Source organism: Artibeus jamaicensis, unplaced genomic scaffold (assembly GCF_021234435.1).
Source record: "Artibeus jamaicensis isolate MK-2021 breed Jamaican fruit bat unplaced genomic scaffold, CSHL_Jam_final contig_384, whole genome shotgun sequence".
Classification (NCBI taxonomy): domain Eukaryota; kingdom Metazoa; phylum Chordata; class Mammalia; order Chiroptera; family Phyllostomidae; genus Artibeus; species Artibeus jamaicensis.
In genome coordinates this window covers 23,170,284-23,184,580 of record NW_026521810.1, presented here as the reverse complement: position 1 = coordinate 23,184,580, position 14,297 = coordinate 23,170,284, and the positions used below count along the sequence as shown (strand labels likewise).

The following is a 14,297-nucleotide window of genomic DNA, read 5'->3' as shown; positions in this document are numbered from 1 at the left end:
GGGGTGGAGAACCACACTGCACAGAAACAGCCAGGAGGAACCATCGGGTCTTTCGCATCAGAGTTAAATGCAGAATGACAGAAGCAAACAATAGCCCCAGGCTACATCATTCACTCTGTTAAGCCCCAAAGGAAACAAAGCATTTTCAGCAAGGTAAAGCTCTTGGCACTGCCCCCTCCAGGCATCTGCCAAATCAGAGAATGCCCTGCTTAATTCTCAAACCAGAAGACCTTGCATTTCAGAACTCCTCTCTTCAGACTGCATAGCACCTCTCTCCAGAATGTGCCCTGTCCCCAGCTCCAGGCCTCAGCCCTGGCCCAGCCGAGACTGACAACCTACCTGAGACAAAGGAATAGGCTGCTAGGATGTTGCTGAGTAAAGCCATGTCCACGCGCTGGGCAGTCAGAGGCTCCGTGCTGGGCGGAAGGGCAGCCTCCATGTGGCATCCAGAGGCGCCTCCTGGAGATGCTTCCACTGGGTCAGCGTGGCCCCCCTCCTCTTCTCTTCTGTTTGGGAACACAAAGTGACTGCTGAGAACACATTCTGCTCTCCCGAGGCTGTGTTCCAGGTAGTCTGGGCTCAAAACAAAGAGCCAGTCTCCCAAATGCCAGCCAGCCTCCCCAGCCAGGGATCTGGAGTCTTGTCCTTTGTGCTCTAATGAGCTTCTTGGCTTTCAAGGAAAAAAACCTCCTTATGTATCTGTTTTTCCTGACCTTTCTCCTTTCCTTTCCCCATATCCTCCCAACTCCCCATTCGGTCGCTTTTCCCTCACCTTTTCTGGTGCTTTTTATTGTATTCTCCCTGTTTGCCTTGGAGGCGCAGCCCACCCTCACTTTAATCGCTGCGCTGTAACCCCAAGCCCAGCTGGCTCTCTGCCTGGCTCTGCTTCCCCTGAACTGACAGCCCCGGTGGACTTTGATCAGCTTGCCTCACCCCACAGGTCACCAAATGTGTGTCCTTGGCCATGGGTGTGAGCTGGCCACTCCAGACCTGCTGAAGTAGGTCCTGTTCTAAAATGCCCCCAAGAGCTTGGGAGCTGGAGCCCACTCCCTGCACACAGATTCATGATTCCACCCGTGACTGTCACGGCCAGCCAAATACACACGCAGGGCCACAGACCGCCCACTGGTGGAGCCTCTGCGGCAGGGCTCGGCGCAGGCCCTAGGGTCCCAGTGTTCAGGGGCTTGGCCTCTGGCTGCGGGAGTGCATCACGTTGCAGCTGCGGCAATATCATTATTCAATTCACTCAGACAAGCCCTCGCAGAGCACTTGAAGGATGGAAGTGGAAAGAATCTTTTTTTTTCTAAAGATTTTATTTATTTATTTTTTGGAGAGAGAAAGAGAGGGAGAGGAACACTGATGCAAGAGAGAAACTGATCCAATCACACCAATGACCTTTTACTTTGCGGGAAGTCACCCAACCAACAGCCCCGTTGGTCAGGGCTGAGCAAAGACTCCTGATGACATTTATTCAATGATGCTGTGGGCTGAGGGCAGGACACTGAGTCACAGGGCGTGGGAGGATGTCAGGATGGGGAAAGCCAGAGAAGCAGAAGGCTCCAGTCCTCTCAGAGAAGCAGGGTCTCAGGTGGATCGCCAACATCGTCACAGGGGCCACACTTAGGCTCCTGAGAGCTGCTATCCCAGAGGTAGGTGGGATGTAGGTGGCAACAGAAAAGCCAACTCTCACTCTGCTAAGGGAGACCGAAAGGAAAGACAGGCCAACCTGCAGGTCAGAGAGAAATAACCACAAGGCCCTGGGAGCAGCCAGAGGCCCCGGGGAGGCAGGGTAAGGAGTGGGCGCCGGGCAGCGCTGAGAGGGGCCGGCTGCTGCCCCGGCTGCACTTTGCTGGGGCATGGCGTCGGCTTCAGCAAAGTGAATAGCTGGAATCACCCCCAGAGTTCAGAGACTTCTCTGCAGGTCTGGCGACTGCGGGACCCGGGAGGAGTGTGAAGGCACTGGAAAGTGGCTGAGTGTGTGGTGGGACAAGGCCATCTCAGACCCGTTCCCTGCTATGGATCCCCACTAATTCTACCAGGGAGCAAATCTCATCATTTCATTTCTAGGAGTTTTGCAACAGTCTCCTCCCTAGCCCTCCTGCTAACACCTACTTCCTGCTCAGTCGAGTACCTACTCTCACCAACAGGGTCGTCTTTATGAAGCACAAATCTGATCACTCCACCCCACAGCCCAGCCCTTCAATTAACCTCCATTAAACTTCTTAGTACAACACACATCCACTTTAAAACAATCTGACCCCTACCTCAGTTCCTAATTCGTCTCCTGCCCGAGTCTACACCCACACACGAATACAGATACAAGCCTAATGCCTAACGCTCCAACAATATCAGGTTATTTTTCATTCCCCCAATATACTAAGCTCTTTTACCTTTCATGTGTTTGATTATTCTCTTCCTTTTACCTGAAAGCCCACCTCCCCTTTTCTGTCTGGCAAATATTTTAAGGGAGAATTTAAAAGTCCTATGGCAGTCCTCAAGTCCCAGTGACTTCTTTTGAAGAAATCCATTCTAAAATTCATATGGAGTCTCAAGGCATCCCAAACTGCCAAAACAATACTGAAAAGGAACTCAGTTAAAAGTCTCACACTTACTGTTTTCAAAACTTATTTCAAAGTTACAGTAATCCACCCTGGCCAATGTGGCTCAGTTGGTTGGAGTGTCCTATGCACCAAAATGTCAGTGGTTCAATTCCCCATCAGGGCACATACCTAGGTTGTAGGTTCAGTCCTTGGTCAGGGCACGAGAAGGAGGCAACCAATAGATATTTCTCTCTCACGCTGATGTTCCTTTCTCTCTCTCTCTCTCTCTTCCCCCCTCCCTCCCTCAAATCAATAAATGTACACTCAAGCAAGGATGGAAAAAACAAAAAGCTAGAGTAATCAAGACAGTGTAGTACCGGCATAGACAGACGTGTGGGTCAATGGAATACAGAGCCCAGCAAGAAACCCTCATGTGTGTGGTCAAGTGATTTCAAGCAAGGTGCAAAGACCTTTCAAGAAGGAAAGAGCAGTCTTTTCAACAAATGTTGTTGACAAAACATTTGCATGGGGATTTGCAAAAGAACTAAGTCGAGCCCTTGCCTTACACCATATTTAAAAAATTAAAAATGGATCAAGGACCTAAACATGGAACTAGAAGTATAAAACTCTCAGAAGAAAACATAGGGGTAAGTTCCATGACACCGGGTTTGACCAAAATTTCTTAGCTATGCAAGGCAACAAAAGTAAAAACAGATAAATTGAACTATCACAAAACTTAAAATTTCTGTATGTCAAAGAACACAATCAACAGAGTGAAAAGACAACCCATGGACTAAGAGAACATATTTCCTAACCATATATATGACAAGGGGTTAATATCCAGATTATATAAAGAACTCCTACAACTTACTTATCAACAACAAAAACAAACAACCTGATTAAAAACAAATGGACAAAGAATTCGAATAGACATTTTTCCAAAGGAGACATACAAATGATCAATAAGCACATGAAAAGACACTCAAAACATTACTAATCACCACGAAAATCCAAATCAAAACCACAATGGACACCACCTCATACCCATTAGGATGGCTACTATCAAACAAATAAACAAAGAAAGAAGAAAATAAGTGCTAGAGAGGATGTGAATAGGACCCCTTATATAGCTGATGGAAAGGTGCTCTAGATAACAGTATGACAATTTCTCAAAAAATTAAAAATAGAATTACCATAGGATCGGCAATTCCACTTCAGGGCAGAGATCCCAAACAACTGAAAACAGGAACTCAAACAGGTATTTGTGTACCAATGATTATGAAGCACTACTTACTCACAGAAGCCTGAAGACAGAATCAATCAAAGTGTCCAGCCGCAGGCGGATGAATAAATAAAACGTGATATATATATACAGTGAATTGTTACTCATACAGAGCCTTCTCAGGGAAGGAAATTCTGACGCAGGCTACAACCCAGATGAACCTTGAGGTCATTATGCTAAGTGACATAAGCCAGTCACAAAAGAATAAGTACTGGGCAATTCCACTTACGTGAAGTACCCAGAATAATCAGATTCAGAGAGACAGGACGTAGAATGGTGGTTGTCTGTGGCCGGGGGCAGAGGGGAACGGGAAGGCAGTGTTTAATGGGTACAAAGTTTCAGCGTGGCAAGAAGACAAGCATGTCTTCAGGTGGGTGGCACAACAGTGTACATGTACTTAATACCACCGGACTCTGTACCTAAAAGTGCTTAAGATGGTAAGCTTTCTAGTTTGTATTTTACCATAATCTTTCAAATGAATAATATTAAAAAGAAGGTGTTGAGGAGGTACAGCAGGAAGTTTTGAAGGTTACTTCGTACAGAGGACCCTGACATCCAACTTTGGTGTTAACAGGAGTGGCGGCAGGCTTATCTTGTAGTGATACTGCAACTGAAGAAATCCTAATTTACACCACACTGTGAATATAGCCTAATTTTTAGTAAAAGATGTTATGTCATTTATCAAATATTGGATAGTAAGCAATTTTAATCTATCACATTTATAGATTAACAGAAAAAACCACATCATTAAATGTAAAACTGTTTGTGTACAATTTAATCAAAATTCATGATTTTAAAAAAGTCTACAGCAGTGAAGCACCAAATCCTCCAAACTCTTGGGCTATCAAAGGATCCAAACTTTCCTCTAACATCACACCTACAGTATTGTAATTAGAGTTATCCATTTACATGTTTGTCTCCCACGCCGCCGAAGAGGCATCTTATAAATCTTTGTTACGCAAGTACCTAACTTGGTGCCTAATGAAAGGAGGTTCTAAGTAAATGCTGGCTGACTGGCTGGCTGGAAAACAAAAAGAGTGCTCAGGCATGAGCTTGTCTCGGAGGGTATTTCTGGACGGGTCTGAGAGGGAGCCACTTTGAAAGGATACCAAGGCTGACTGGCTCCGAGTGGGGTGCCAAGCACAGCACTTCCTCAGGACTAGGAGGGCCACATGCAGGATGGAACTTTCCTGTGGCACAGAAATTCTTCCTGCCCCTCCTCATGGCCCAGGTGCTAATTGAGAGGGCAGCAAGAGCCAGAGGTAAGAGGAAGAGGGACAGAGAAGGCTGGCCAAGCATGAAGAAAGACAACCTCTGGATGGTCCATCCAAAAGAGCAACCAGGAAGACCCTCTGTGGTCCATGTGGCACAAGTCAGCCTAGAGCAGGGGTCAGGACATCCCTACCGTAAGGGTCAGGGAGTAAGCATTTCAAGTTTTGAGGGCCAGATAGTCTGTCTCAACTACTCAACTTTGCCACTGAGGTACCAAAGCCACCACAGATGATATGTAAACAAACGTGTGGCTGTGTTCCAATAAAACTTTGCCTTTCAAAATAAGTGGTGGACCCAGTTAGGCTCATGGACCATAGGCTGCTGGCTTAGTTATTACTTCTCAAAGTATGGTTCAAGGACCAGCAGCATTGACATCACTTGGGAGCTTGTTAGATTGGCATAATCTCAGGTACCACCGCCCAAGACCTTTGGAATCAAAATCTCACTTTACAAGATGCCAAGGAAAGTCTGCCCAGCAGATCTGTGATCTGCTTCAGCCTGAGCACTAAGATGCTGCAACTCCACCTGGTCGAGTTTCACTTAGTGCCCCCTTTATAAATGGGACCTTTGGAAGGAGAGCATCCTCACTGGCCCTGCCACACAGTCAGTGCTGTAAGCGGTTCTGAACACCTCAGAGAGGACACCAAGCCCGAGGGCAGGACTCAGCATGGAAGTGATGAACCTCAGAGCTAAACTTTATGCCCCAACCCTTCTCCCTGAGCCCTCCCTTAATAGTGATGGAACAGCTCCAAGTAGCTCTGGCTATTTTCCACCGGCCGTTTGCCCTCTAATTAAAACATTACTGCATCTCCTACTGTGATGGTAAATTTTATGAGTTAACTTGACTGGCCATGGGGCGCCCAGATTAAACAATATTTCTAGGTGTGTCTGTAAGGGAGTTTCCAGATGAGATTGGGATTTGACTTGATGGACTCATAAAAGTAGATCACCCTCTGGTGTGGGTGGGCGTCATCCAATCTGTTGCTCCATCCTTGAGGTGGAGGAAGAAGGAATTTGCTCTCTTCTTCCTGCCTCACTGTTTGAACTGAGACATCCCATCTCATCTCATCCTCTCTGGCCCTCACATTGGGTTTTGCACCATTGGCTCCCCTGGTTCTCAGGCCTGCAGACTCAGACTAAACTCTACCATCAGATTTTCACGTCTCCAGCTTACAGATGGCAGATTCTGGGACTTCTCAGCCTCCCTGATCACATGAGCCCCTTCCTCATAATAACTCTACATATAAACATAGACATAGACATAGACAGACATAGACATAGACATAGACATAGACATAGACATAGACATGGACATGGACATGGACAGGGAGAAAGGGAGAAAAACACGAATATGTGGTTGCCTCTCATGCACCCTTAAATGAGGACCTGGACCACAACCCAGGCATGTGCCCTGACTGGGAATCAAACCCACAACCCTTGGGTTTGAAGGCCAGCACTCAGTCCACTGAGCCACACCACCCAGGGCAATGCCAGTCTCTTGATGAAATGACAACATGCCTTATGAGTACTAGACTGAATGGCTAATCACATACATTATATGATATTCTCCACTGGCTTTCATTATAAAGGTAACCTCATTTCCAGTGCTGCAAATTCATCTTCTCTGGAGCCCATTTATGCTGAGCATAAGCACTGAATGCACAAAATGAGAGGTGGTAATGAAACATTTCCTTTTAAATCACAGTATCAGCAGTGAGCATCCCTGGCGTGTAAGCCCCCACGCAGGGGACTGTTTCCTTACATAGTGAGCAGAGGGTGGTAACAAATCTCGTTATCCCCTTAGCTACCTGGGGAGAGGTGTGCTGTCAGGAACAGAAGAATCTCTGGTAAGAACGGTTCATCCCAGGTCACGTTAGCATCAAGTAGTACAGGTCCTGAAACTTGGTTTGCCCCTGTTGTTTTCTCAGCCTCTGGAAGAGAAGAGAAATGGCACAAATACCATCAGAGAGCATCACACGCCCCGGAGATCACATCATGCTTTAGACCTGACGTTGTCATGAACCACTGAGCGGAGCAGCCTTGGTGATGTTTCTCTGGACCCCTAAGAAGATGGAATACCATCCCCTGCAAGGGCAGAGCCTACTGCCAGAGTTTAATCTGGAATCTGAACCAGACAGCCAAAGAAACTGACTCCCAAGGTCACAGCAGAAAGGGATGCAATGGGTAAAAGATCAAAGGCACATGCTTCCTCTTCCCTCCTGTGAGCCAAAACCCACAAAACAGCTACAGTGGGATGTGTCCACATGGCGTCTCATCAGCGAAGTTTGCTGGCCAGCATCTCTGAAACAGGAAGGGAGGGGATTCGGTTCCCAGACAGTAATGCCCAGATGGGCCATGAAATGAAGTCTCATGAAGGCTATGTGGGCACGAAACACGTGGAAATGCTGGCGTGTGGATTCCCGTAGCCTGCTCCTCTCCTCCAAAAGTCTCAAGGCCTTTGCTCCCTCAACTAGGGGAGCCAGCAGAGGCCTCTGGAAGGCCTGGATCCCACACAGATCCTTTAAGTTGCCAGCTTCAATTAGGAATGTGTAGAAAAAATGAAATCAGTCACGCAGCTCACAGAGCCCTGAGCAGTCCCCCCGCTCCACGCGGACATGCTCATTCATCATCACTGCTTCCTGCTGACTCCTGCAGCGCCCGACTGCTGCTGCTGCTGCTTTATTTACGTCTTTGTAGACACTTGTCCCAGCTGCCGCTGCCTCACAAGGATTTGTGGCACCTTCCTATCTCCATTTTACTGGTGAAGAAATTAAAGAAGGGAATTTGAAACACAGGACTGGTAGTTCTTTAGAGAGTCGTGCACCCAAGTGTGGAAGCAGCTCTCTGGAATGCACTCACTCTCCACTCTACACTAACGAACCGCCCCTCCAGGACAGACCACCAACATGGTCACAGAGTCTGAGGTGCAAAGACTTCAGTAGAAAAATAGCTCCCATATCACAGGCTGGAAAGAGGATACACGTGGACCCTGAGAAATGACAAGCAGGGACAAACCCGATTTTCTCTGCAGTACTGACAAACACCTGTGGATGAGACATCCAACAGGCTGGCTGGCCGCTGGCCGGCTGCCTTTGCTTGGCCACCTTCCACTCCAACCCACTGCAGCAAGTCATTTCAGGGGTGCACCCGGGACCTTGCTGTCACCTGCAAAGTGCCGACTCTGAAACTGGGCTGTGAATTCCTCAAGGACAGAGATTATGTTTTTGTTCTTCTCTCTGTGCCCAGAGTTTCCCACAGCACAGAGCTGACACTGAGTGACAGTCGGGTGAATGACTCACACTCAGAAATCCCATTCTCCAACCAGAATTTTCTACCTTTCTATCTTTCTCACTCCCAGAATCAAAGTGAACCTGCTCCCCAACCTCTCTGAGACCTCTGGCTTCTGATACTTTCCAGCTGACACAGTGCACAAGCCTCGCCCTCCCTTCACCTTTTTCTACACAGCAAGGCTACTGTGCTACTGTAGCTGCATATACTTGGCTCTCACTGGGACCTTTCTGCTGCCCTTCCACCCCCTGCAGGACAAACCACAGGCCCTCACCTGCCTGCTTTCCTGCCCGCAGGCTGAGTGTTTCTGAAAAAAAATCATTCGTATTAGCATCACTGCAAATGTCTGGTTTATATCCTCAGTGAGGGCCTCGTGGAGCTAGGAAATGCTGTCCCAGGCATTGCACTTTCTCATTTTCAGGAGGAAATGTACCAAACCTCTACCTCTTCCTTCCAGTCCCCTTCTCCATCCTCACCTCTCTTATGTGCCCCAACTTCCCAGAGAAAATCAAGGCCAACCTACAGAAACCGTAACCTCCTCCGTTCTATCCGGTCCTGACTTTCCTGACTCCTGTCTCTAAGGGAGATTTACCTGTTTTTAATCAAATAATTTCCTCCTTCTTCCTATGTTATTCCATCAATTCTTTTTTTTTTTATTTTTTTTTAGAGGGGAAGGGAAGGAGAGAGGGAGAGAAATATCAATGTATGGTTGCCTCTTGTGAGTCCCCTGCTGGGAACTGGCCTGCAACCCAGGCATGTGCCCTGACTGGGAATCACACAGCGATTGTGTGGTTCACAGGCCCATGCTCAGTCCACTGAGCTACACCAGCCAGGGCAATATTCCATCAATTCCTTCACCTTCCCTTTATGGACTGATCTCCATCTCTCTCTATAGTGATAGGAAGACATATAGAAAGAGAGACAGAGAGAGAGGGGAAAGAAACAAGAGATTGTGTAGGTAATTCTCTCTCAGACTTTCAGTCTCTTTCATCCTTTTCCCCTTCTCTTCTTCTCTCCCTTTCTCTGTATATATATGAAATATACATCACATATGTACATGTATACACAGAGGTGTATATATGCATAAACATGTATGTATTTATAAACATACATTTACGTGTGTATAGATATACATAGATATACATATATGTACACCTACCTATCCTTTTCTTTCAAACATTGTCTTACTCTTTTCCAAGCACTCTAGGAATCTCTCTTTCAGTCTCCTGGCCTTATCTACTCCTCATCTACAACAAACTTGTTAATTTCCCTCATCCTTAAAGATCTTCCCTTTGCTCAGCCTCCATTCTAGCTCCGCCACTTGCCCTCCTCCCCTTCACATACGTCTTCACAGAAACTGACATTTCCTCTCTCCATCTCTTTACCGCCATTCAGCCCCTTGGCCCACAAACATCTGGCTTCACATCCAGCCCATCTACCACAGTATCTGTTGGTCAGGGGACATGACGGAACCATCAGGCCGGCACCTCTAGCAAGAGTTCTGAGGTGGAGACTACGAGGTCTCGGCTGTTGGGGATCTCGTATCATTTTCATTCATGCTGGCTTGCACGGTAGCTGGCAAATTCTTTAAAATGAATTCTGTCAGAATTCTGTGAGAGTCAAGGATTGAAATGAGTGGGGCTAAGATGGCCAAACACAGGCTTTAGAACAGAATGAATATGGCAATACAACAGCGAAAGGATAGTCTTTTTGACACACAGCGCTGAGACAACTAGTCATTAGTTTTGAATATCTTTACCTGGACTACTGAGTTAGCCTTGACAACTCAACCCAACCCAACAGGTGCTGACCAAAACCACAACGTTAACAATCATGAACCCCTACGCTCTAGACAGAGGACCAGGAGAGGAACAGATGAGCAAGATGATAACCACTGTTCACCAGCCAAACCCATAAAAAAAACTGTGGCCCCACCTACACCAACTCAAGCCAAGGCTGAGTGAGGAGCCTAGGCTTTTACCTTTGAGAGACTATAACGGGACATCCCAAAGTCCCCAGAGTAAAGAAAGGCATTGGAGAGAGGAGGAAGACCATGAATTAAAGTATACAGCATGTCTGGAGCAAAGGGATGGGCAGCAAAGGGGTAGATACTGGCTTGGTGTCAGCAAAAGCCACGTAGGAATATGGGACTTTCATCCCAGACAGCTGGTAATGAGCAGTATCAGTGGAGACCACCTGGGAAGCCTGGACGTCCATCCCCACCCAGCAGGAACTGGGTGCCCCTCCCCCTCCCTGCTAAGGTAGTGTCCGAGGGGACCTCCTGCAGAGTCAGCACTGCCATTGCCTCTAGTGGGGTCTGGAACGCCCATTCTCACCCAGCGGTAATGAGAAGCCAATCGAGACATGACAGAGATATTAGAGTTATCTGACAAAGATGTCAAAGCAGCCATGATACGAACACTTCAATGAGTGATTCCGAATGTGCTTAAAACAAATGGGGAAAAAAGAAATCCTCAGCATAGAAATAAAAAGTCCCAGCAAAGAAATACAAGATACAAAGAATAAAACTAAAATTTGTAAAAATCTAATAAATGGGCTCAAATAGCAGAATGGAAGGGACAAAGGAAAGAACTGGCAAACCTCACCTACCGCGAGGGTTTGATCCCAGCTGAGGCGTGTACAGGAGGCAGCTGTTCAATGTTTCTCTCTCTCTCTCCCTTCCTCTCTCTCTAAAATCAATAAACATATCCTTATGTGAGGAATTTTTTTAAAGAAATCATGGCTGTAAAATCCCCAAGTTTGGCAACAGACATAAAGCTACAGATTCAAGAAGCTGAGCAAATTACAATCAAGATAATTAAACTCCTGAAAATCAAAAACAAAGAAAAAAATCTTGAAAGCAGCCTGAGAAAAATGACCAGATGGAGGTCAGAAGGAAGAAATAAAACCGCGCCTGTCTGCAGGTGCCATGTGGTAAGCATAGAACATCCCAAGGAATCTACAGAAACAAAAACAAACCAAAAAACCCTAGTTAGTGAGTTCAGCAAGGTCACCAATGAGGTGAACATAACATACAAAAATCAAGTTTACTTCTACATACTAGCAAAGAACATATGGACAGTGAAATTTAAAATATAATACCATTTACAATTGTCTAAAAAACAAAATACAGATATCTCTGTAATAAAACAAGCACAGAACTTGCACACTAAACACTACACAACACTGTGGAGAGAAATGAAAGATCTAAACAAATGAAGGGATATACCACGTCTTCAGATTGAAAGCCTCAACGTAGTAAAGATGCTAATTCTCTCCAAACTGATAAACGAGTATAATACAATTCCTATTAAAAACACCAGCAAGGTTTTTTTGTAGATATAGTTAAGATATGCTAAAATTTATATGAGTGCAAAGGAACTAGAAGGGTTAAAACGAGTTTCAAAAAGGGAGGAATGAGTCCACCCAGTTTCAAGACTTACGACTAAGCAACATTAATCAGGACTGTGTGTTACTGCAGAGAGACAGATGTATAGATCAATGGAACAGACCCCAGAACCCAGAAATAGATCTACACGAATATGGCCAACTGATTCTTGACAAAGGTGCAAAAGCAATTCAATGGAGGAAAGACGGCCTTTTCAACAGATGGTGCTGGAGCATTCGTAGGTGAAACAGTGAGCCTGGAACTAAGCCCTCAACCTTGTATAAAATTTAACTCAGAATGGATCACAGATCAAAATGTAAAACTATGAAACTTTGAGGAAAAAATCTTTAGAACCTAGTACTAGGCAAAGAGTTCTTAGACTTGACACCAAAATCGCAATGTAAAAGAGGAAAAATGGATAATTTGGGTTTCATCAAAATTAAAACCATGTCATCTGTGTTAACAAGGATGAAAAAGACAAGACATAGAAATGGAGGGGTGGGCGAAGGTAGGTTTATCATTGTGAGCACATGAAGCACAGAGTTAATAAAGCTACTGCAATAATTATGATCTGAATGCCTTTTCTATACAAACAACTGCAAACCTGCTTTTGCCCTCTCTGGTATTTGCAAATCATATACTTACTTAAGGGACCTGTATCTAGAATATACAAAGAGCCTTCAAAATTCAACAGTAAAAAAGTGAACTATCCCCTGGCCAGTGTGGCTCAGTTCATTGGCCATCATTCATCCCACAAACCGAAGGGTCAGTGGTTCAATTCCCAGCTGGGGCATATACCTGGGTTGCCATTCGGTCCTGTGTCAGAGCACGCCCGGAAGGCAACTGATGTTTCTCTCGCATCAATGTTTCCCTCTCCCTCTTTCTCCCTCCCATCTCCAGTCTCTAAGATCAAAAGTGAAATTTTTAAAAAGTAAATTATTTTTAAAAGTGAACAATCCATTCAGCACAGCAGCAAAGTCATGAAGAAACAGTTCACAGAAGATATATACATAGCAAAAAAAGCACATGAAAAGACAGTCAACATCATCAGTCACCAGGAAAACGCAAATTAAAACCACTATGAGATACCACTACCCATACACCAAAATGGCTATGCTAAAAACCAACAGCATGAATGTTGACAAAGATGTACAGAAACTATCATTCATTCACTGCTGGTGGAATGTAAAATAAAACTGCTTCTCTGAGAATCTTTGGCATTTTCTCAAAAAAAAAAAAAACTAGACGTGGGATTATCTATCTTACAACCCAGCAAATGCACTTCTGGGCACTTGTCCCAGAGAAATAAGGATTTATGGTCATACGAAAACCCACAGAGATATTTATAGCAGCTTTATTTGTAAGAGCCAAGAACTGGAAACAACCCAAACTTCCTTCACTGGGTGAATGTTTAAACAAACTGTGGTACATCCATACCATGGTACACTACTCAGTAAGAAAAAAAAGGAACATACTTCAACACATGCAAAAACATGAATAGATCTCTAGAAAATTATGCTGAGTGAAAAAACTCAATCCCAAAGGTTGCATATTGTATGATTTCACTTGTATACTATTCTTGAAATGTCAAAACTATAGAAATGGGAGAAATTAGTGGTTTCTAATTTGGTAACAAAGTAGGGGTTAAGGGAAGAGCGGGGTCAGAAGGGAAGTGAGTGTAGCTATAAAAAGACAGCAGAGGAATCTTTGCGATGATAGACGAGTTCCGTATCTTGACTATATCAAGGTCAAGTTTTGCTTGTACAATTATACTATAATTTTGCAAGATGCTATCATTAGGGAAACTGATTGAATGGAACATAGGATCTGTGTATTATTTCTTGCAAATGCATGTAAATCTGAAATCATCTTCTCTCCAAAAAGTCTCATTAAAAGCAATTATGCATGATCTCCAGAGTCATTCTAAATCATAGTCTTCACATTAAAGTTTAAGAAGCATCAATCTAAAAGATTCAACCAGAATGTCAGGAGAAATTCTTTTTCATAAGGAACAGTGGAAGGGAAGAGAACATTTCACCTTGGGAAATCTCAGAGAGGGAGATTATGAGAGTCTTCTCTTTCCGGAATATGAAGAGATGAAACAGGAGAAAGTACACTTGGTTCATGCGGCCCCAAGAAGCAGGCAGGCTGGGGTATGGGAAAGGGTACGAGCCTCAGGACTGATGCGGCCCGAGCTTAAAACCAAGGTCCGCTATTTCCTATTTTAAGACTGCACACGTCAGTAACCCTGTTTCCTTGTCATTAAAACAAGGCTCACGATTTCCTCCCCAACCCATCAATCAGCATCTAAGCAGAGAAACAGAAACTGCTTCAAGTATTTGCATCAGAAGGAATGTCAGGCAGGGAACTGACTGCAGTGATAAGGACGGATGAAGGTGATGGAGAAGCTGAGATGTACAGACTGCCGCAATGACAACAAAGGCCAGAGTTTAAAGATCTCAACTTGGTATAAGTTTAAAAAGACGAATGAGTGGGAGTAAGGTCACACAGGATGGGACCATGAGGT

General features: G+C 45.1%; 1 protein-coding gene across 13 annotated transcripts in view; it reads right to left on the bottom strand.

Moving 5' to 3' along the window:
* EVA1A (eva-1 homolog A, regulator of programmed cell death) overlaps nt 1-14,297 on the bottom strand; it is a 50,712-nt gene that overhangs the window by 14,782 nt on the left and 21,633 nt on the right. For 4 of the 13 annotated variants that reach the window (XM_053664643.1, XM_037130850.2, XM_053664641.1 and 1 more), the window contains 3 exons: nt 10,993-11,072; nt 6,903-7,025; nt 340-506 (listed from right to left, as the gene is read on the bottom strand). In XM_053664643.1, coding sequence (XP_053520618.1) covers nt 340-439 — 100 coding nt within the window. In that variant the 5' untranslated portion in view covers nt 440-506; nt 6,903-7,025; nt 10,993-11,072. Of the gene's footprint in view, nt 1-339; nt 507-772; nt 882-6,902; nt 7,026-8,656; nt 8,690-10,988; nt 11,073-14,297 lie in introns of those variants that run through there. The other 9 variants (XM_037130856.2, XM_037130853.2, XM_037130851.2 and 6 more) reach the window with 6 other exon arrangements.